The 22,204-nt window shown below is 37.2% G+C and overlaps 1 protein-coding gene across 2 annotated transcripts in view; it reads left to right on the top strand.

Moving 5' to 3' along the window:
* Positions 1-16,870, top strand: part of LOC107772520 (putative Peroxidase 48) — an 18,111-nt gene extending 1,241 nt beyond the window's left edge. The window contains exon 3 of one of the 2 annotated variants that reach the window (XM_075252122.1): positions 16,469-16,870. In XM_075252122.1, the coding sequence (XP_075108223.1) occupies position 16,469 (1 nt within the window). In that variant the 3' untranslated portion in view covers positions 16,470-16,870. The remainder of the gene's footprint in view (positions 1-16,468) is intronic. The other variant, XM_075252060.1, reaches the window with a different exon arrangement.
* The last annotated feature ends 5,334 nt before the right edge of the window (positions 16,871-22,204 follow it).

The following is a 22,204-nucleotide window of genomic DNA, read 5'->3' as shown; positions in this document are numbered from 1 at the left end:
TCTCACGTAGTTCAATGCAAGGATTTTTTTTTGCCTTTTTTGTTTTTTTTTTCAAGTACACAGGTAGACAAATACAGATCAAAAGGCTTAACAAAAGGGTGACACCTATTTGCAGTAGCGAGCAAATGATAGCCTTTGTCACTTCAATTTGAGAAAATCAATGCGTGAAATTCTATAGTGGGTATATATCAGACATAATATCTTTTGACTGCATCTGCGTTAATAGTCATGTCTGGTACCCGTCCTTCTTCATCTACCAAGTGCAAGGCCCCTTTTGGTAACACTTTCTTGATGATGTAGGGTCCTTGCCAGTTCAAGGCGAACTTTCCTTTAGCTTCCACTTGGTGCGGAAGGATGCGTTTCAATACCAGCTGGCCTACCTCAAACTGCCTTGGGCGCACTTTCTTATTGTAAGTGCGTGCCATTCTTTGCTGGTACAACTGGCCAAAACAAACTGCTGCTAGCCGTTTTGCATCGATCAATATCAGTTGTTCTAATCGGGTTTTGACCCACTCAGTGTCTTCAATCTCTGATTCCATAATAATTCGGAGAGAGGGAATTTCGACTTCAGCGGGTATTACAGCTTCAAGTCCATATACAAGCAGATACGGCGTTGCACCAACAGATGTGCGAACAGTCATGCGGTATCCCAAAAGAGCAAAAGGCAGCTTTTCATGCCATTGCCTGGAACCTTGTATCATCTTCCGAAGAATCTTCTTGATGTTCTTGTTTACCGCTTCAATGGCTCCATTGGCTTTTGGCCGGTAAGGGGTAGAATGGCGATGCATGATTTTAAATTGTTCGCATACCTCCTTCATCAAATGACTATTTAGATTGGCTGCATTGTCAGTGATAATGGTCTTTGGGATACCAAAGCGACAGATGATGTTGGAGTGAACGAAATCTACCACTGCTTTCTTGGTGACTACTTTGAAAGTGACGGCCTCCACCCACTTGGTAAAATAATCAATTGCAACCAAAATGAATCTATGCCCATTTGAAGCCTTTGGTTCGATCGGCCCAATGACATCCATTCCCCAAGCAACGAACGACCAAGGAAAGGACATGGGATGCAACTCCGAAGGAGGCGAGTGAATCAGATCACCATGAATCTGGCATTGGTGACACTTGCGAACAAATATGAAGCAATCTCGCTCCATAGTAAGCCAATAATACCCTGCCCACAGAATCTTCTTTGCCAAAACATATCCATTCATGTGAGGTCTACATACCCCTGAATGCACTTCACTCATGATCCGCTCTGTTTCTGTAGCACCTATGCATCTCAACAAGTTTAAATCTGGGGTCCTATTGTACAGAATTTCCCCATTCAGGAAGAAACCATTGGCGAGCCGCCTTATAGTTCTTTTTTTATCTCCTTTGGCATGCTCTGGATATTCTCTTGTTTTCAGGAATCGTTTGATGTCATGATACCATGGTTCACCATCTAGTTCCGTCTTGATTGTATTGCAGTAACCGTGTTGATTCCGAACTTGGATTTCTAGTGGGTCAACATGAGTGTTGCCTGGATAAGGGAGCATCGAGGCTAAAGTGGCCAAGGCATCGGCAAGCTCGTTGTGAAACCTGGGAATGTACCTGAACTCGATGGATCTGAATCTTTTGCTCAAGTCTTGCACACATTGTATGTACGGAATAAGCTTGATGTCTGGAGTCTCCCATTCACCTTGGGCTTGCCGGATAATCAAGTCAGAATCTCCCATAACCAATAGTTCATGCACATCCAGATCGATGGCCATTTTCAAACCCATGATACAAGCTTTGTATTCTGCCGTATTATTGGTACAGAAGAACCGAAGTCGGGCTGTTGCAGGGTAATGATGTCCAATAGGTGAGATGAGGATTGCCCCGATCTCAACTCCTTTGATGTTGACAGCCCCATCAAAATACATTTTCCATACAGGGTGATCGTCTGAAACTACTTCCTCTATTGAGTTGACCTCTTCATCTGGGAAGTATGTGCTAAGTGGCCTGTACTCATCATCAACTGGATTTTCTGCCAAATGATCTGCCAAAGCCTGTGCTTTCATCGCGGTGCGAGTGACATAGACGATGTCGAACTCTATGAGCATGATTTGCCATTTTGCGAGCCTGCCAGTGGGCATTGGCTTTTGGAAGATGTACTTCAAAGGATCCATTCTTGATATGAGGTAAGTAGTGTAGGCCAAAAGATAATGTCTCAGCTTCTGAGCGACCCAAGTCAAGGCACAACATGTCCTTCCTAAAAGGGTGTACTTAACCTCATAATTGGTGAACTTCTTGCTAAAATAGTAGATTGCCTGTTCCTTTTTGCCTGTTGCATCATGTTGCCCCAGAACACATCCAAAGGAATTATCCATCACTGATAGATATAAAAACAAAGGCCTACCAGGTTCAGGTGGGACCAGTACAGGGGGTTTTGACAGATAATCTTTGATCCTGTCAAAGGCTTTTTGGCAATCGTCCGTCCACTTGATAGCGGCATCCTTTTTTAGCAACTTAAAGATGGGCTCGCATGTGGTTGTGAGCTGAGAAATGAACCTACTGATGTAGTTCAACCTCCCGAGTAAACTCATGACTTCCTTTTTGTTCTTCGGAGGTGGCAAATCTTGAATGGATTTTATCTTAGATGGATCTAGTTCAATGCCTCTTCGACTGACTATAAAACCGAGGAGTTTCCCAGATGGAACCCCAAATGCACACTTGGCTGGATTAAGCTTAAGGTCATACCTTCGAAGCCGTTCGAAGAACTTTTTCAAATCGCACACGTGATCAGCCTGTGTCTTTGATTTTATGATGACATCATCGAAATATACTTCAATCTCTTTATGCATCATGTCGTGAAAAATGGTGGTCATGGCCCTCATGTAAGTTGCCTCTGCATTCTTTAAACCGAATGACATGACCCTGTAATAATAAGTACCCCATGGAGTGGTAAAAGCAGTTTTTTCTGCATCATCTTCATCCATTAGAATTTGGTGGTACCCAGCATAGCAATCCACGAATGATTGTCTCTCATGCTTTGCGCAATTATCTACAAGAATGTGGATATTTGGCAAAGGAAAATTATACTTTGGACTTGCTTTGTTCAGGTCCCTGTAGTCAACACAGACTCTGGTCTTTCCATCCTTCTTCAGTACAAGCACAACATTCGCCACTCAGGTGGTGTATCGGACAACTCTGATCATATTGGCGTTCAGTTGCTTCATTATTTCCTCTTTGATTTTGTCACTCACATCTGTTTTAAATTTTCGTTGCTTTTGTTGGACTGGTGGAAAATCAGGATACGTAGGAAGCTCATGAACCACTAGATCGACACTTAAACCCGGCATATCATCATAAGACCAAGCAAACACATCTCTGTATTCAAATAAAAGTTGAATCAAGGCATCTCTGGTTTTCTATTCGGTGTGAATGCTTATCTTCATTTCTCTAATTTCTTCAAGACTTCCAATATTAATTGGCTCAGTTTCATTGAGGTTGGGCTTAGGCTTGTTTTCAAATTGTTCCAACTCTCTTTTTATTTCCTCAACAACCTCATCTTCATCATATTCCACCTCTTGATGCATTATTTCGATATTAGATAGCTTTTTAAGATCTGGGCATGAATTCCTCATGCATGTCATGTTATTAAAGCCGGCATTAACAAAATTGAAATGGAAATAAAATGACAGGAATTAGGAAAAGGGAAAGATACAAAACTTAATACGAAACTGAACTGCATTTCATTGAATTCGAAAGGATAGAAGGGTTAACATTAAAATAAAACAACCACACTGAGATGTTTGGATTACAACCCTGAAAGTAACCCAAAAATACAAAAAAGAAGCTACAAAAGCAAACTACCAAGACTCCTTCCTTGTGGGGAGAGGAGTTGCTTCCCAGTTGGTGAGTATGGTGTCTAGGTCAATTAGTTGCATATCGGCACGACTAGTGCCTTCACCGGCCTAGATCATATTTACTTCAGAAAACATCTAGCTGAGGCCATGGCAAATTTCATCAATGTTTGCATGCGCCGAGAAATTTTGAACCTCTTGGAGTCGTGGCTTGACAAAAGTGTAGAAAATGTGAGGGATAGGTTGTTGCAAGACCCATCCATGCTTTTTGTGGTGCTTGGATTTGTTTTTGTCTTCTTGTGTTGGCCTGAAGCCTAAACCAAAAGTACCCCGGTTACCGAACGGAGAAATAGGCTCTGAAATTCCTTGCAATGATGCCCCCAAGCCTTTCCCTGGCTCATAACCTTGTCTCATCATAACCGCAACCACCATTATAGATGTGGTGGAAAGACGAGGATACAGAATGGGATTTCCTTCCTCAACATGGTCCACAGAAACCACTTCGAAAGCTTGATAGACAATGGACTCACACCCTTCCTTGGCCTCAATGCACGGGATTAACGGGTCTTTATAAATGGATGACTCGTCTTCTCCGTGAACAATAATCTCTTGCCTATTGTGTTCGAACTTGACCATCTGATTCAATGTGGATGGCACAGCTCGAGCCATATGAATCCATGGCCTTCCAAGAAGAAAGTTATAAGAAGTGTCCATGTCCACTACTTGGAAGACAATTTCAAAGTCAATCGGCCCAATCGTCATAGTGAGGTTGATCTCCCCAATGGTATCTCTCGCTGAACCGTCAAAAGCCCGGATGCAAACATTGCTGGGTTGGATTCTGTCGGTGTTAATCTTCATGCCTTGCAAATTAGAGAGAGAGCATACATCTACACTCGAGCCTCCATCGACCATGACTCGCTTTACATAATGCCCCTCACATTTGACGACCAGGTGCAAAGCCCTATTATGCCCGGCTCCTTCCTCGGGAAGTTCATCATCAGTAAAGGAGATTTTGTTTACCTCGAAAAATCTATTGGCCATCTTCTCCAACTCATTCACTGTGGTCTTCTCTGAGACATGTGCCTCGTTTAAGGTCTTGATTAGTACACGGGCATGCTCTTTTGAGTGTAGGAGCAGAGATAGTAGAGAGATTTGGGCAGGAGTCTTTCTTAGCTGTTCAATGATTGAGTAGTCATGAACTTTCATCTTTTTCAAAAACTCTTCTGCCTCTTCTTCCGTAACAGATTTCTTTATTGGAAATTGTCCCTCTCTGATTTGCTTGGCCTTCCTCAACTCCTCTGGAGAGTAACACCTCCCTGATCGAGTCAAACCTCCAGTTTCCCCCACTTCTTCTATGATTTCCTTGCCTTTGTACGTCATCACAGTTTTGTTGTAGTTCCAAGGAATGGTTTTTGTATTTGTCACAGGGGGTTGCATGGCAGGTTTGATTATGATCGACTCTATTATACCGTTTGTACTGCCCTATTTCTGCTTTGTGATGGGGTGGCCTCTAAGGACATACAACCTTGGGCTTGGAACATTAGAGCGAACTTCCAATCTCGTGACCTTGGGAACAAATAAAGTTACATTTTCTGAACTCGGGCGCCTTTCACAAATAATGGCACATCTTGGATCGGACTTACATCCTATTTGGTTCCCTCTTGAATTGTTCCCACGGTCATCTCTGACCGATTAAACAGCCTGCATTCCAGATCTCGTCCAATCATTCCTACAAAATGAACATCGTTGTGTGCTGGCAATGGGTTGTTTGTAACATTGGGAGGTTCTTCGCCATTTGTTACCACAATCAACTTTTCAGTGATGAGTCTTTCTATAGCTCTTTTTAGAGTCCAACAGTCATCCGTGTTATGCCCCGGGGTACCTGAATGATATTTACATCTAGCATTTGCTTGAAATCCATGTGAATCGGGATGCATATGGTGGGGAGCGATGGGTCCAATCACGCCCATCTGTTTCAGCTTCCAGAAAAGACTAGAGTATGGTTCAGCCAATGGGGTGAATTTTTCCACCGGCCTCTACTCTCGACCGTAATCCTGCCTGGGACAAACATTGTAGGGTGCCCAAAAATTTTGTTGCTGAGGTCGGGGGGACCTTGGAGCTGGTGCCTGTACCTGTTGATTGAGAGGCCGAGCATATGATTGAGCATTGAACACTGTATATTGCGGTGGGCCCACAGAGTATTGAGGAATCAGCGGGGGATAATAATGTTGAGGGTAGCTGGATTTCCCCTGCTAAACTTGTACATAATGGTGCGATGCCCCTCTTTGAAACTCCCTAGACCCCGAAGCCATCATGGACCCTTCATCTCTCTTCTTTCTATTTGCCAAACCTCCCGACCCAGTTTGTATAGCTTGGGTGGTGGCTTTGATAGCATCTTGACTTACAATTCTACCGGTCTTGAGGCCATTTTCGACCATCTCCCCTATTTTGATTACTTCTACAAAAGGTCTACCCATCGCGGACATCATGTTCTGAAAGTAATCAGGCTCTTGAGCTTCTAGTAAAATAGTGATCAACTCGTGGTTATCCATGGGTGGCTTAACTCTATCCGCTTGCTCCCTCCACTTGATGGCATATTCCCTAAAACTTTCGGTTGGCTTTTTCTTCATATTGGACAAAGAATTACGATCCAGCGCAATATCAATATTGTATTGGAATTGCTTGACGAAGGCCTGGGCCATGTCGTCCCAAACATGCCAGTGAGAGATGTCCTGGTCAATGAACCACTCAGAGGCTACCCCTATAAGACTTTCTCCAAAATATGCCATCAACAATTCTTCTCTTCCGCCTGCACCCCTCAGCTGGTTGTAGTACCTTTTCAAGTGGGCGATAGGGTCGCCTTGTCCATCATACTTCTCGAATTTTGGGGTCTTGAAACCTAGTGGCAAATGGATGTGAGGGAACATACACAAATCATTGAACGAGACACTTTTGTTACCACCTATTCCTTGTATGTTCTTTATGTTTTGTTCAAGACTTTTCACTTTCCTGGCCATCTCATCCGGCTCACTTGTCTTTGCAGGCTTTTCATTTTCCGCTGGTGACTCGTACTGAGGAGTCTGATTGTAGGGAGCTGAGGCCCTAAAAGCCATATTTGGGGAGTAGTATTGGCCATCATAAACCTGAGGTAGTGGCTCGTTGTTGGGTCTCGTCACAGGTGGTGGCGGTGGTATTGTATATACCGGTGCGCCAGACACAACTAGAGGGGTGTTCCTAAACGGTGCGACTGGAGGTCGCATATTAAAAGTACCGGGGGCAGCATGGAGGCTGTAGTTTGGCACATACCCTGGTGGTAGAATGGGATCGCTCGTTGCGTGGAGCGGTGTCTGAGTAGCCTGGGGTATGGTGGATGTTCCCTCTGAAGGACCCTGGGGTGGAGGTCGACCGGAAACCCAAGCTTGTCTCAATTTTCTTATTTCTTCTGACTCTTGCTCAACTGACTGACCCTGTGGATTGTCACTGACCAACTCGATTTCATCGTTGTTATCTATTACTATTGGTCCCTTAGATCTTGTGAAGTAATGATGTGTTGCCAGATTCACCACAAGCCAACCACCTTAAACTTACTCTCTATAAGGGACAACAAGCATGTTAGGGTTAGACATTTTATAGATATGAATTACACATAACATGCCATGCTCCTAACATCATCACCATTTCTAAAATACATTTTGGAAGGCTTCATGTTCATTCCGGCTTATCAAGTTGCTTCTTATTGGCGCCTTCCCCCCTTTTCTCTATCAAGTTACACTCCCCCCATTTTGATCCCAGCTTAGATTCATTGAAAAATATTTTGATCGAACCTTTTGTGGGTTGCCTACGTATCATGTCGCCGCATGAATCAGATCATTACGTAGTTCAGGGACATGACCTTTTTTTTACAAAACAAGCATCTTTTGGGTTCATTTTCGAATTTTTCTAAACAAAATCTTTTTCATATATATATATTTTATTTTTTATACAAGACTCAAGAAGAACCAATTGCATAAAGATAAACAAGATATATTATTTTTTATACAAGACTCAAGAAGAAGCAATTGCATAAAGATAAACAAGACCAGACTTGACTCAAACAGACTTTTTAGGATAAAAGGCAAAACAACGAGACTCAAAACACCAAAAGACTCTTAGAGGATCAAGAATAACAAAGGACTGATAAAAAAAAGGACTTTGATCTTTGCAGTAGAAATCCACCAGCATCGCTGTAATCAAGGCGCTTTTTCCTGCGGCTGACCTCCAATATTGCGGTATATTCTTTCCAGGTCTGCAGATATATGACGAGCAACGTTCAATGATACTTCTGCAAACCGCTCAGGCGTCATTCCCTGACAACTCCTGCACGCTCTTGAGGTATATGTGTCTACCTCGAGGATCTTTCCCTTAATGTATTCCTGAGCCACATGCAACTCTTGATTTTGCTGACCACGGGTCTCAGCTAGATCCAGCGCATCCTGCTCGCGGTCCAAAGCCATATCTTTCTGGCGCCGAACTTCTAGCAACTCTATTTCTAACTGATTGATCACCTTTTGGCAGTCGTGCCTTTCTATTTCAAACTCCGCGATCTGGCTCTCCTTTCTTGACTCAACTTCCTCTATCTGATCCCTCAGACCTTGGATTAATGGAGCAAAACCTCTACGCTCTTGATCACGGACTACCATGAACTGGGCTTCTTTCTCTTCTTGTTGCTGAGCGGTTGTGACTATGTTCTTCTTTCGAATTTGGGCTTTGAGTGCTCGTTTCTCTCGTGCCCATTGAGCCTTTTCCCGCTCAAAATCAACCTGTTGTACGTCCATGGCTGTCTCCAGAATGCCCTTATCTTCTTGTAAAGTGTCAATACGAGATTGGAACTCTTGTGCCGCTTCCCTTCTGGTTTCTCTAACTCTGACCTCGATCTCCTTCTCCCAATCAACTGTGTGCCGTATGGATCTTTCTGTCCTTTGCTCGGGGATATCCTGGTTGTGAAACCACTCAAGGTATGCGAGGCTTACCTCCCCACGTTCACGATCAGCTACCATCTCGTCTAAATCAGAAAATCAACCACCAAACCAAACCTTTTGTGCATATGACTCCCTTGGAGGTTCCTCTCCCTTGAATTCCCACACGAACGGGCGCATGTCCTCAATTGGGGGCCTCTTTTGCTCTCTCCCTAACTGGCGCATGACGCGTAGAGGCGCATAGGGTTGGAAACCTCTGAAACCCATGAGTATGAAGAACGAGCGATACGTCGACATATGCATGACCCTAGCAGAAGGGAACCAATAATAGTTCCAAGTGATTCTATCAGCATTCAATGAACCAAGTAATTTCTTCCAGGCCCTCACCCCCTCTGGAAGATTACAACTTGCGACCCTGTCTAGGTGGCATCCAATGTAATTCAACCAGTTTTCCTTGAAATTTATTACTATTGGATGATGATAAAGGTTCTCTATGAACCACATCTGCAGCAGAATGTTGCATCCCTCGAAGTAATCTTCACCCTCTTGGCAGCGGGTCAAAGCTCGAAAAATATCTCCCAAAATCATGGGAAGAATGGTATGATCCTCGCTACTTTGCAAATATGAGACCACCGCAACCAATCGAATTCTGATGCGCCTACCACGCTCTGGAAAGACCATGATCCCTAGAAATGATATCATGAACGTGAAGATTCTCAACTCCCTCCAAGCGTCATAACTCAACTGGTTGACGAATTCTATGCCCGAGAAATTTTTGAACCTTTTCTCGTCCCCAAACCTGTCATAGAGATATTCCAACGGAACCCAACCTTCGTTTAAGCAAACCATTGGAATTCGACGGAGACATAATTTCTTTATAAAGTTGTTCACACCAACATTTCTCGGAGCAGCAGACTTTTTCCCACGAAGGTCTCTCCCCAATCCGGTGAGCCCACCTAATTCTTCCAATGTGGGCGTCATTTCACAATCTTTGAACCTGAAGACATTGTTCGTGGGGTCCCAATAACCCATTAGAGCCTCGATTAAATCTCTATTAGGCTTAATTCCCATGATGTTTGTGAGGAACTTGAGGTGCTTAAATACTTGACTTTGTTCCCATGTAGCAAAACTAGCCCACCAATTACAGAGACTACTCGGAGTCTTATCTCTGATCAAGAACATAGGAGGTGTCTCGTCCCTTATCCTTTTCTGAATACTTCTTTGTGGAGAACTCATGGTGATCCTAAGAGTAAAATAAAAAGGGTTAGGACTTACCTAAACTATATGCAAATTATGATCATTCATTATTATTTTTTTTGGCCAATTTAGGACTCGATCTATTTTTTTTAAAATTAAAATATATATTTTAAAATTACCGGACACAAAAGTTGAGATGATAAAAGCAGAAAAATGGCTATTATTACAAAACGACCCTTTAATACTTCCATAGAAGGCATAAAGGATGTCTTGGCAAAAAACAGCCAAACACATGAACAAAATGATAAAAATAGACAAAATAAAAAATAAAAAAAAACTATTTTTACGAAAATAACCCTTTGCTACTCTTATAGGGGTTAAAAAGCTGTCTCAGCAAATATAACTAGACAAAGCTAGATAAAAATGGCTACTTTTTGCAAAAACAGTCTTTCGGTACTTCTGGAAAGGTTTAAAGTTGCATCGACAAAAATGACCATTCATAAAGGCAAATGGTAAAAGGTGAACAAATATGGATAAAGTAACTACTTTTACAAAAATGACCCTTCAGCACTTTCCAGGAAGATTTTAAGGCTGTATTGGCAAAACAGTCGGAGCATAAGGGCAAGACAGTAAAATGTGACAAAAATAGGTTTTTTTTTCTTTTGAAACATGTGGGCTGAACCCGATGGAGGTTGCCTACGTATCTCACATCCGATGAGAATCAAACCCGCGTAGTTCGGTGAAACTGGGTACTTTTCTCTTTTGATTTTTATTGAAAATTAATCTTTACACCTCGCGCCAAACTACTAATATTTTTTTAAAAGGTTATTTGCGCTAAACTATGAGAAAGACTCCTTTTTTTTCTTTTTTCTTTTTTTAATGATTCCGCTGCGCCAATTTTCTAAAGCCGGTCGACAATGCAAGTAAGCCTTCCAAATGATGTATCAAGTAGTACATACGTGAACATGATGGTCTCAAATAGGATACCTGTCTTATACGGACCCGGCCCCTGTGCCGAGTTTAGCTAAGTCAAATGCATGTGATGCACATAGAGCGAACCTACTAGAGAAATCCGGTATGAGGTTTGTTCTTCTAGGTTTAAATCCTGGTGGAGAAGGTATCTAGACTGGCTTACTTGAGCGGACAACTCGAGCCGAGGAGGGTCAGTGTACCGGTAGCATTGCTTTCCGGCTTAACTGGTGGTGCTCCCCGCCTAAAACATGTGTGACTAAAATCCTTCACCGGGTGACAAGCACCTCGGCTATCTCAAAGAAAGCGGGCTATGTCAAGCAAATGCCCAATTTTTAATTTCAAGAAGACTCAGAGGGGGTGCGTGAGAAGCCAGTTTATACGTACAGTTCAACAATATCGAAGCAGTAAAAAGCGAACAGGCAGCACATTTGGCACAGATAAATCACAATATATACAAAATTAATAAAGCCAAATAAAAAGTCGACATGTATAAGCTCGAATTCTTAAAAGGTCCCCAGCAGAGTCGCCAAAGCTGTCACACCCCTTTTCTACCCCTCTAAAAGATAATGTGTGTTATGGATTGTGGGTTAAAGAGTTTTCTCCAATTAAAGTGACAAATTTGAAATAGGGATTATTTTGTTATTCAGAGTCGCCACTTGGAATTGATTTTTGGGTGTTCCAAGTCACCTTTTATTTGATCCCTATTCAAAGGAAAGTTTGACTCTTTTATTATTGATCTGCGAAAACAAAGTCCGGGTAAGGAATTCTGTTGACCGGGGAGAAGGTGTAAGGCATTCTCCGAGTCCCGTGGTTCTAGCACGATCACTTTATTGACTATATTTGGCTTATACGATTTTTTGGATAACTTGTGTTTTATTGGTTTTCATCTTTTACCTATGTCCGCTTTATTGCTTGATTAAAATTATGAAAAAAAAATTTATCTTGTTTTTTAAAATTATAAAAAGAAATCCCACCTTTATTTACTTTTATTTTTTAAATTCCAACTTTAATTACTTTTATCTTATTTAAGATCTCACTTTTTTTTTACTTTTAAAAGATGATTCCACTTATTTTACTTTTCTTAAAAAAAAATTCACTTTCTTTTGCTTTTCTTATAAAAATTCTACTTTCTTTTACTTTAATTTTTTTTAAATTTTCACCTACCTTTATATTTATTTTTTAATTCCAACTTTCTTTACTTTTTATTTTTTTTAAAATTTTCACAAAACTTTACTTTTAATTTTCCACTTTCTTTTACTTTTTAAAAGAGAATTCCACCCACTTTTACTTTTATTTTTTTATTCCATACTTCCCTTTTTCTTATTTTTTATATCTCACCCGAAAATTAAAACAAAAATTTAATATTTTTCGGATTTTTTTATTATTATTTATAAATAAAAATAAAAAATAAAATAATAGTAATAGTAATAATTCACCTTTTAAAATTTTGTATTTTTACCCTATAATAAAAAGTGTAACAAAGCTAAAAATTGTAGGTTAAAACCCCTAAAATATTTACATAGAAGAAGTGACAAAAAATTAAATATTGTCAAAAATTAGGTGCTCACACTATGTGAAGCTATTTGTAAGTTATTATACTTTGTCCTAATTATGGCCTTACAACTATATTCATGTGTCTGAGTATTGCCTCTAAATTTACTCCAAATACGTTTTCTTCTTAAGAACTACTCCTAATTTATTGATTCGACAAGTGTTTTGATAGTTTATTTGGCTGCTAAAGGTACTATTTATGCTTTTGATATCTTTGTTGAAATTATAAGTTCAAAGTTTAAAGAGAATTGTGGACTTTAATCCGAATCTTGATTTCTTAGTTGTAATGAAAATTGGATTGCTTAGTGTACTGGAAAAAAACAAGAACATAAAAACCAATGCTATATTATTCTCTTTCGGTGAGGTCAAGTATAAAGCCGTAGAAGTTTGGATAGTACTTTGGACAGTCAATACTATATTTGTAATTTTTGTGATTTGCATGCTATCTTATTTTATATAAACTTATTTCAGTTGTGATCTTTTGGAGGGACATGCAATGGCCAATTACGTGTTGAATTCAAATATCGGTTTATATACTATAGTATTTGTTTGACTCAAAAGATATCGAAATATTTTTGAACAAATCAATCAAAGAAGATGAAAGGGTAAATCCTAGTTAAAGATAATTAACTCTAGATCCGAGATGAATAATATGAATAGAAAAACATAGCCGAGTATGAGTATTAGCCGTGATTATGGCCATATTTAATAACATAAAGAAAGATGCATCAAGTAACATTAAGTGACAATAAAATGTAAATAAAGGAAAAGATTCACCCAATCTTGAGTGAGACGGATCTTCTTTAATTTGATAAAGACGAATGATAGACAAATACAAGAACCTTAGGACCATTTTTGGATCTGAAGAAGGTATGAGATCACAAATCCTCCAGAGAGGTGTGTTTACATATTTTCTAGAGAGAGGGAGAGGGAGAGGGAGAGGGAAAGAGCCCCCTTTTTTGGAAGTAATCTCTTCCTATTTATAAGGGGTATCCATAGAAAATCCTGAAAAAGTACAATTAGAGGAAATATTCAGTCGAATATTTCTTTTGAGGATTCCAAAGCAAATTAACTAGCTATTTCATCGCTGTTCGACCTCGGTCTTATTGATGACTATCCGACCTCGACCTTATTGATGACTGTCCGACCTCGGCTTTATGTCTGTCCGACCTCGACCTTATTGATGACTGTCCGACCTCGGCCTTATGTCTGTCCGACCTCGGTCTTATGTCTCCACGTGCCGAATTTCTCTGATCTAATTTTGACCCATACAGTATTATTGCTAGAGCAAATATGCGATTAAAGTTTATTATCATTTGACTTGAAATATTCGTGCAACGCACGAGCAGTAGAGACTAGTACTATATTAAAAGCACGAAGGCCCTTAGTGAAATGTCGTTCGCCTTTTTTACCCTTTAAAAATAAAGTTTACGCTAGACATTATAGTCATTTAATAATTTTTTCCTAATATTTAGGATATTGAAAATAAAAAACAACTAAAATTTTAATTACTAAATTTTTCCATATTTGAAATATATAGGAAATCCTAAAAATATGTAATATTTGGAAACATAATTAAAGAACCTAGTATGGTACACTTGATGTAGGCGCTTATTTGAGTTCCTACCATATAATTAAAACATAATTAGCATAAAAATACTAAAACTTTAAAATTATAAAATTTAAAGGTTAAATAAATTGTTGAAATAAATATTAAGAGTTCAAAAAAAATCTATTAGATCACTTCGATAGCTGGTGGAAACACCAAAACTCAAAGTCATATTTCTCAGCTAAATATGATCAATATTTATTATTTTCAGTAACTTATATTTTAAAAAAAAATTAATTTTATAATGAAAGCATAGAGAGAGGGGCATAGATATAGTGATCATATTGAATACTAATAAACAACCCTACAAAAGTTTTGGAAAGTAGAGATATGAAGATGATCTTCGTATATTGTCTTACCATATTTGAGTGGTATGATAGCTTCACATTGATGATGAGTCTATCACATTACCCAGGTGTGATTTCAGCCTTTGAATCAATTTCAACAATACATATTGATCTACTAAATACAGGGGTTTGGTATAATGTTCTTGTATTTATTTGCTATGTAAAGTTTCATTATGTTAGATAGTTTTCAGTATAATTAAGACGCAGTCTAAATTGTTTAGGATGTTTATAGTTTTCATGTTTATATGATTCTCTTGTTTATGCATGATGTGAACAACTATCTTCAGAATTTGAACCTAGCTAGTTACACCTATTTCTTTTTGTTGAAGCAATGATACTTAAAAGGAATTTGACTTGTTGGCTTAACAAATAGTACTAAATTTCTTCTAACCAATAACCATCACCATGAAAAACCAAGTGCTAGCTAAATTGCGAAAGCCTTTACGGTCCTGTCCCATGTCAACATCTTCTTTTACTACTGCTTCGTATTTCAAAGACACAAAATTGAAGAAAAAGTATAATTGAAGGAAAAGTATGAAACTTTGATTTGGTTAGAATGATACAGAATGTTAATAAATATGTTGGATCCATTCTTTAATAACTTGTTATGATAGCCCTTATTTCAACAATAATTAGACCTGGAGTTGATGTCATGTCAGTATTTGTCGTAAATTCATGTTGCTGAGTAATCATCATAGACGAAATATTTTGTAAAATATCATACTATAAACATCATAATCAAGATTTGCGTTATTGTATCGGATGCATCACCTAATGCTATGTAATTTTCTACTATACCGAAAACAATTATTCAACAAAGAACTTTAAAACATACCTATAACTTGTTAACAATGATGGATCAATATACAATAATCATAGATTGAAATCAGATCTGAATGGGGTGGCAGATTCATATATAGATAATCATCTATCTAGAATTTGCCACGCCAATCAGATATAGCTTCAATGTATGAAAGTTTCTTCATCTTTCTCCAAGATTTAATTGTTCAAGGGCTAGGCTATATGGCTATTTATAACAAAGGCAGCGCCTACTTTTTCTTTTCTTTTTCGGAAACTAATAAGTTGTGCGTAACTCTTACGTTGAAATTTCTAACTATTTTCCTCTTTCTCTAGGGTTAGTTTTCCTTCCAAAAATGTCTATTTAGCAGCGGCACAGCCTAGCCCTAATGAGATTTTTTTTGTTTTTGATTGAAAGCTTTTGATGTAGCCCTAATAAATATCTAATGTCGCATTATATAAGGCATCTGTAGTTCATACATTTTTTTTTACTTTGTTGGTGCTAAAGTTGTTGCCCCTTTTTTACACGAAATAATCAAAATTAAGAATTATATTATATTAGTAACAAATTCTGAATATTATAACTTCTGGCTTAAGAGTAACATACCATATCAGCTATGGAAAAAGTCTTTTAATTTCTTCCTTTTATATTTCTTATAAATCTGACAAATGTTTACAATGAAATATAATTCTGAAACTGTAGTTTTCTAACAGAAAATTAGAAATATTTCCAAATAATTTCTTGATGTTTTTAAAGACTTTATCATCAATTCTGACATTATTAGTTTCTACATAATTATTTATATTTGCTATATTTTTCAAGAACAATAGAGGAAACTGTCGTTTCAAGTATTATCAATTTTACTATCGAATTTGCATTCTTAAAGGCATTACCAAAGGTAGGCAGCTCTTTCTCAATTCTTATGGCCGTTTGGACATAAGAATTTTTTTACTTTTTTTCGAAATCAATGTTTGGCCATAAGATTTTTAATTTTTACTTTGAAGATGAATTTTGGAATTTTTCGAAAATATGAAAAACTCCAAAAAGCTATTTTCTAAAATTTTCACTTAGATCACTCACAAAACTTCAAAAATGACCCAATATTATATTCATGTCCAAACACAACTCTAATTTCCAAATATTTTTTTTTTGGAATTTTATGATTCTTATGTCCAAACGCCCACTTACAAATTTATATTTTATAGAGGTGGATGTGCGGGCATAGTAGGATGGATAAGATTAGGAATGATGATATTCGGGAGAAGGTGTGCGTGGCTCCCATTGAAGACAAGATGCTGGAAGCAAGGCTCGGGTGGTTCGGGCACGTTCAGAGGAGAAGTCGAGATGCTTCAGTAAGGAGATGCGAACGACTGGTGGTGGAGGGCTCGAGAAGAGGTAGAGGACGGCCTAAGAAGTATTGGGGGGAGGTGATTAGGCAGGATATGGCGATGCTTCAGATTTCCGAGGACATGACACTTGATAGGAACATGTGGAGGTCGAATATTAGGGTTGTAGGTTAGGAGGTAGTTGAGTCTTGTCTTATGCCATAACTTTGGGAGACTAGTTTGGTAGGGATACTATTTTGCTTTTGCTTGATATCAATCTTCTTGATTTCATGTTGTTCTTATATATATATATATATATATATATATATATATATATATATATATATTTTCTTTCATATTATTTCTGTGGTGGTACTAATATTGTCTTCTTTTGTCATTTTGTCTTCTTGAACCGAGGGTCTTTCGGAAACAACCTCTCTACTTCTTCGGAATAGGGTAAGGTCTGCGTATACCCTCCCCAAACCCCATTAGTGGGATTTCACTGGGCGGTGCACTACCTGTTATCTATCTTTCTATCTATATCTATACCTCTATCTATATCTATCTATCTATCTATTTATATCTATATCTATCTATCTATATTATTATAAAAGCACGAATAATTTATGCTAAATGTTGAACGACTAAAATATCCCTTAAACATTAATCGACTTTTATAACCTTAAAAATTTATATAATTTAAGGATATAATTGTAAATTATTTAACGTTAGAATTCTTTTCCGATTTAAACTACACTATACGCCGATCTTATAGCTGAAGTCTCTTACAAGTAACCATCGCAATGGGATTGAAGCCTTGCTTATTCAAACGTTTGATTCCTTGTGGGATTCTACCACAAATTATCTTAGTATTTAAAGGAAGCTGGAAGTCAATGATTTTATACAAAAGGTTCCATGCGAAATTGATGCCATAGGATGATTGCTACTTTAATAAATTGTGTATTTGCTTCTTGATAGGGTACATATTCCATAAAAGTAGTGGTTTCTTATTTAGCTTACCAAGGCTAATTTTATTATCTTAAATTCCATTTAATGTACGCTCCTTTAATCTATTTTATTCTTCATGTTTTAGATTCTTAGGGTAATACATATCTTCTTTGGTGGTAAATTAACTTTATGTCTCTACTAACTATTCTTGAAATTTCAAATTATGAGAACATTAACGTTTACAATATTTTGCCAGTCTTTTAAATTATATTTTACGTACGTTTCATGTTGATAGGTTGCAAGAGACTCGAATTACGAGTTACTCGAAGATAGTATTATCATAAATTCTTTATTCTTGATTGTTAAATTATGTTATTCTAATATATTCTACTATTGGTTCTTGATACGTATGTATTTGATAATTTTTGCTTTGATTTTATTGTAAATATCATTATGTTAATTTATAGACCAAAATAATATTTTCTTAATCACCTGTTTTAGAAATTTATTAGATATAATAAAGCACGTTAAAAATGAATATAATTATAATATTCAATATACTACACAATATTTTTTTCTATTTAAACTGCAAGTTTAGTTCTAATTATAATATGAGTCAAACATGCAACAAACTCCCAATAACTCCTACAAAGTTGCTTCGCTTCTTATTTTGGTATGTATCAAATATAATTGATCAATTAACTTTAGACTACACCTATGAGATAATCTCAAACCCTTAAAAACTTATTCCTAATCTATATGGAATTATAATATCATTCAAGTATCCTCCTTATTGCTAAAGTTCTAAAGCCATACCAGTTAGACATGAATAAAAATATTTTTAAACACCTTTAACTATAGACAACGAAATTACATAATTAGATGCCACAAGTATATATTTTTACAAGGTGCAAGTCTTGTTGATGTCTCGCCAATCAGTCCTAGACCAACGTATAGTTAACATGGGAAACAAACTTCAAATTGGCTCCCAAGTCCAATGGTAATAGCAAGAAAAATATTTTCATCATTAAGTCATGAAAATGTAAGTTGTGAAAATACATGATGGAAAGAGATGTCTTAGCAAATAAAAATAAATATGTCGATACTAAATAAGTTTTTGATAGTTACATTTTCTGGTGATAGCAAAACACTTTTCAATTTTCACTCCACAGAAGATGATACCAATAACTTTTGCCAGAAATAATACTTACATATTTTGAGACTATATGACCTTCACTATACATATTTCTTGAGAAGATTACTATACCAAACTTAAAAAGATCTTCTTCATACATAGGTTGATTTTGAAGACAAGGACACCCATCATGATAGTGATATGCACATTAAATCCCCCAATTGCCTTATATAATGATACAATGCGTATAGAGGTTAGCCAATAACGTTATATATGCAAAAATTATAATGGACCAACGTGCTTTAGGTATTATGTTAATGTAATAACATTGATTTTTAACATTTCAAAGATGTAACATTGTATCCATATCAATTCTGTACAAGGATTCTTTCTTCTTGTATATTCTAATATAATTAGTTTCTTATCCCGTCACATAAATAATTGATTGAAGATTTACGTGCAACACACGTATATAGAGACTAGTATTATTGTAAAAGCATGAATAAAATGTTGGATTACAAAATTAGTCCTAAAATATAACTATACTATTGGATATAATAATATTTTTGTTATTTTCCTTTTTTGTTTTGAATTTACTTTGATTTAAGAGAAAGAGCGTGTCTAGGAATTATATTCTAATTGGTTTATGATTTTCCAATTAACTTTTCCATCTTTTAATTTATGTAGCGTTTGAATCGTCCGTTATTAGGATTTAGAAATATAGTTGAGTGATCATCAGTGAAATTAACCCTATATTTATGTGTAAAATCGACTAAAATTACAACAAATAGTATATATGAACCCATAATTTTAAGAGTACAATTAGTTCAATGATAAGAACCTTAAAGGCCGAATCCATAGAGTTTAAATCCTGGATTCGTCTCTATCGACGCCTCCCATGGCTATGTACAATCAACATTGCAATTCAATCTTGTTTATGATGATTCCAGTACTAGAGACAGTCTCAAATTTTTTAGGATATTTATAGTTTTCAGGTTTAGACAAGGTGGGTTGCTATGATGGTAGGCACCTTCCACTTCCAACCAAAGGTTGTGAGTTCGAGTCACCCCAAGAGCAAAGGTGGGAGTTCTTGGAGGGAAGGATGCCGGGGGTCTATTTGGAAACAGCCTCTCTACCCCACGGTAGGGATAAGGTCTGCGTACACACTACCCTCCCCAGATCCCACTTATGGGATTATACTGGATTATTGTTGTTGTATAGTTTTCAGGTTTATATGATTCTCTTGTTTATGCATGATGTGAACAATTATTTTCAAGATTTGAACCTTATTTTTTCTTTTGTTGCGGCATGATTGTAAGACCAAATAGCATGTAAGAAAACAATACTTTGAAATTTGAAATTTTTTCCAGGAAAAACGGTTTCGTACATGCTATAATTACTTCAACACAATCAGGAAAAAAAGGTGACTTAGTTCTAGATCGAAACCCTTTTTCCTATAAGGTGAAGAATACAGTCAAACCTCTCTATAACAATCTCGTTTGTTCCAGATATTTTTAGATGTTATAAGGGATTGTTACTATAGAAAACATATATTATAACAAAACATAAAATTTGGTCCCGAAAAAACTTGACTTTTATAGTGAAGTGTTGTTATATAAAAATGTTATAATAGAGTACCTTATTTTCTCGTGCTAATGGAAGCCAATTCCCAATTCCACCACCCTATATTTGCTGTCTAGGCCATGTCAACATAGTTTTTCTCTTTCTCTGTCTTGACCTTCGTAGGTGTCTTTAGTTCATGGCCTACCCCAACCCCCAAAATTAGAAGAAAGTGTGCGCACAGAACAGACAAATATATATGGGTCAAACATTAATGACAAAAATGAGATGAAAATACTAAAAGAACCCAATTTGTGTGATGCCGTTCTGGTAAAATGCAAAAGCCCGTCAAACGAATTAAGAGATTCTAATAAAAAACCTCATGATGCAGATATCAAGAATCAGGAAAATATAATAGTAAATAGCAAGAACTATGCTATGTTCGCCAATGAAATAATCATGGAAGAGCAGGCGCAAGAATTGTGCTGGTGCATTGTGTTGCATCGCCACTATTCTCCGCATCGTAGACCATACGATGAGTTTTGAGCCTGCCCCGTTACTTTTACATGCATTCCATGCTTATGATGTGCGAAAGTATAACTTGGACTTGATGCAACGTGTATGTTGGAGGTGTTGAGATGTTGGATGATGTTTGGGACTGTCACGCCTCCTTTTCCCGGGTGAATTGTAAAGAAATGAGTTTTTTCAATTTAAGTGACATTATTGAAATGAGATTCTTTATTTTAATTTTAAGAGTCGCCACTTGAAATAATTATTTACGGCTTTCCAAGTCGCCATTTATTTTAAATCCCAAATCAATGAAATTTGACTCTGTTAAATTCTGCGAAACACAGAAGACCGGGTAAGGAATTCTGCTAACCCAGAAGAAGGAGCGAGTCACTCTCAGATTCTGTGATTAGCGCGGTCGCTTTACAATTAAACTCGGCTTAATTAACTGATTATTACGTGTTTTACACTTATTGTGCGTTTTTACCCTTTTACCGCTTTTAAATATATATATTTGGCCATTTTAAGTATTTATGGAGTTTATTTAAACGAGTTACAATATTTTAGTCGTTTTATACACACAGCAAATCGCGCCGCATGAAACGCACCCACAATTTATGATATGTTTGTTTTTATTATTACTTTGAAGTTGGGGTCAAGTCACACAAGCGTCACCTTGAATTTGAGATTATATGTCAAAGTTATGCCATGGAACCGTACCATAACCATAACGAATTATTAAAACGCGCATAAAGCACTACTCATGTTTAAGAGTGGATTAATTTCCTAAGTCCGAGGTAACAATAAAGGTCATGAAGTTATGGAATGTATTGTCGATGACATGTATATTAGAGAACTTGTGGGTTTTAATGGCAAGAATTAAAGTCATGTAATTATTTTTGAAGTGAGTTGAATAAGATAGTTTGCTGAAATTGTCGAGGAGATTCGCGTGAATACTAGTACTGCCTTTAGCGAGTCTGATCAACAGGTTTCTTATTAACTAATTGATGTCAACATGGATCAATAAATGTAAAAATAGTAAGGGCTAACCAGTTTTCGGACTGGTCATTTAAAAATAGCCAGCGTTTGCAAAATTATTGAAAAATAGCCACTATTTTGCTGCAACATGGAAAGTTCCAGCATAATATACTGGAGACCGGTGCACCTGTATATGAACTTCCAGCATATTATGCTGAAACTCCAACACGCGGAAAGTTCCAGTATAATATACTGGAGATTGGAGCACCGGTGCTCCAATCTCCAATGTATTATACTAGACTGGTATATTATACTGGAACTTCAGTATAGTATACTGGAGTTCCAGTATACTTATGCTGGAACTCCAGTATAATATACTGGAGTATTTTTTTCGTATTTTGAATAGTATTTTCGTTCAGATTTATCTTTACATGAAAAGTGGCTAAATTTCGATTACTTTTGAAACTGAGGCTATTTTTGAATGACCA

This window comes from Nicotiana tabacum, chromosome 1, assembly GCF_000715075.1.
Source record: "Nicotiana tabacum cultivar K326 chromosome 1, ASM71507v2, whole genome shotgun sequence".
Lineage (NCBI taxonomy): Eukaryota > Viridiplantae > Streptophyta > Magnoliopsida > Solanales > Solanaceae > Nicotiana > Nicotiana tabacum.
Note: the sequence above shows the minus strand (reverse complement) of the source record. Positions and strands in the feature narration are given on the sequence as shown.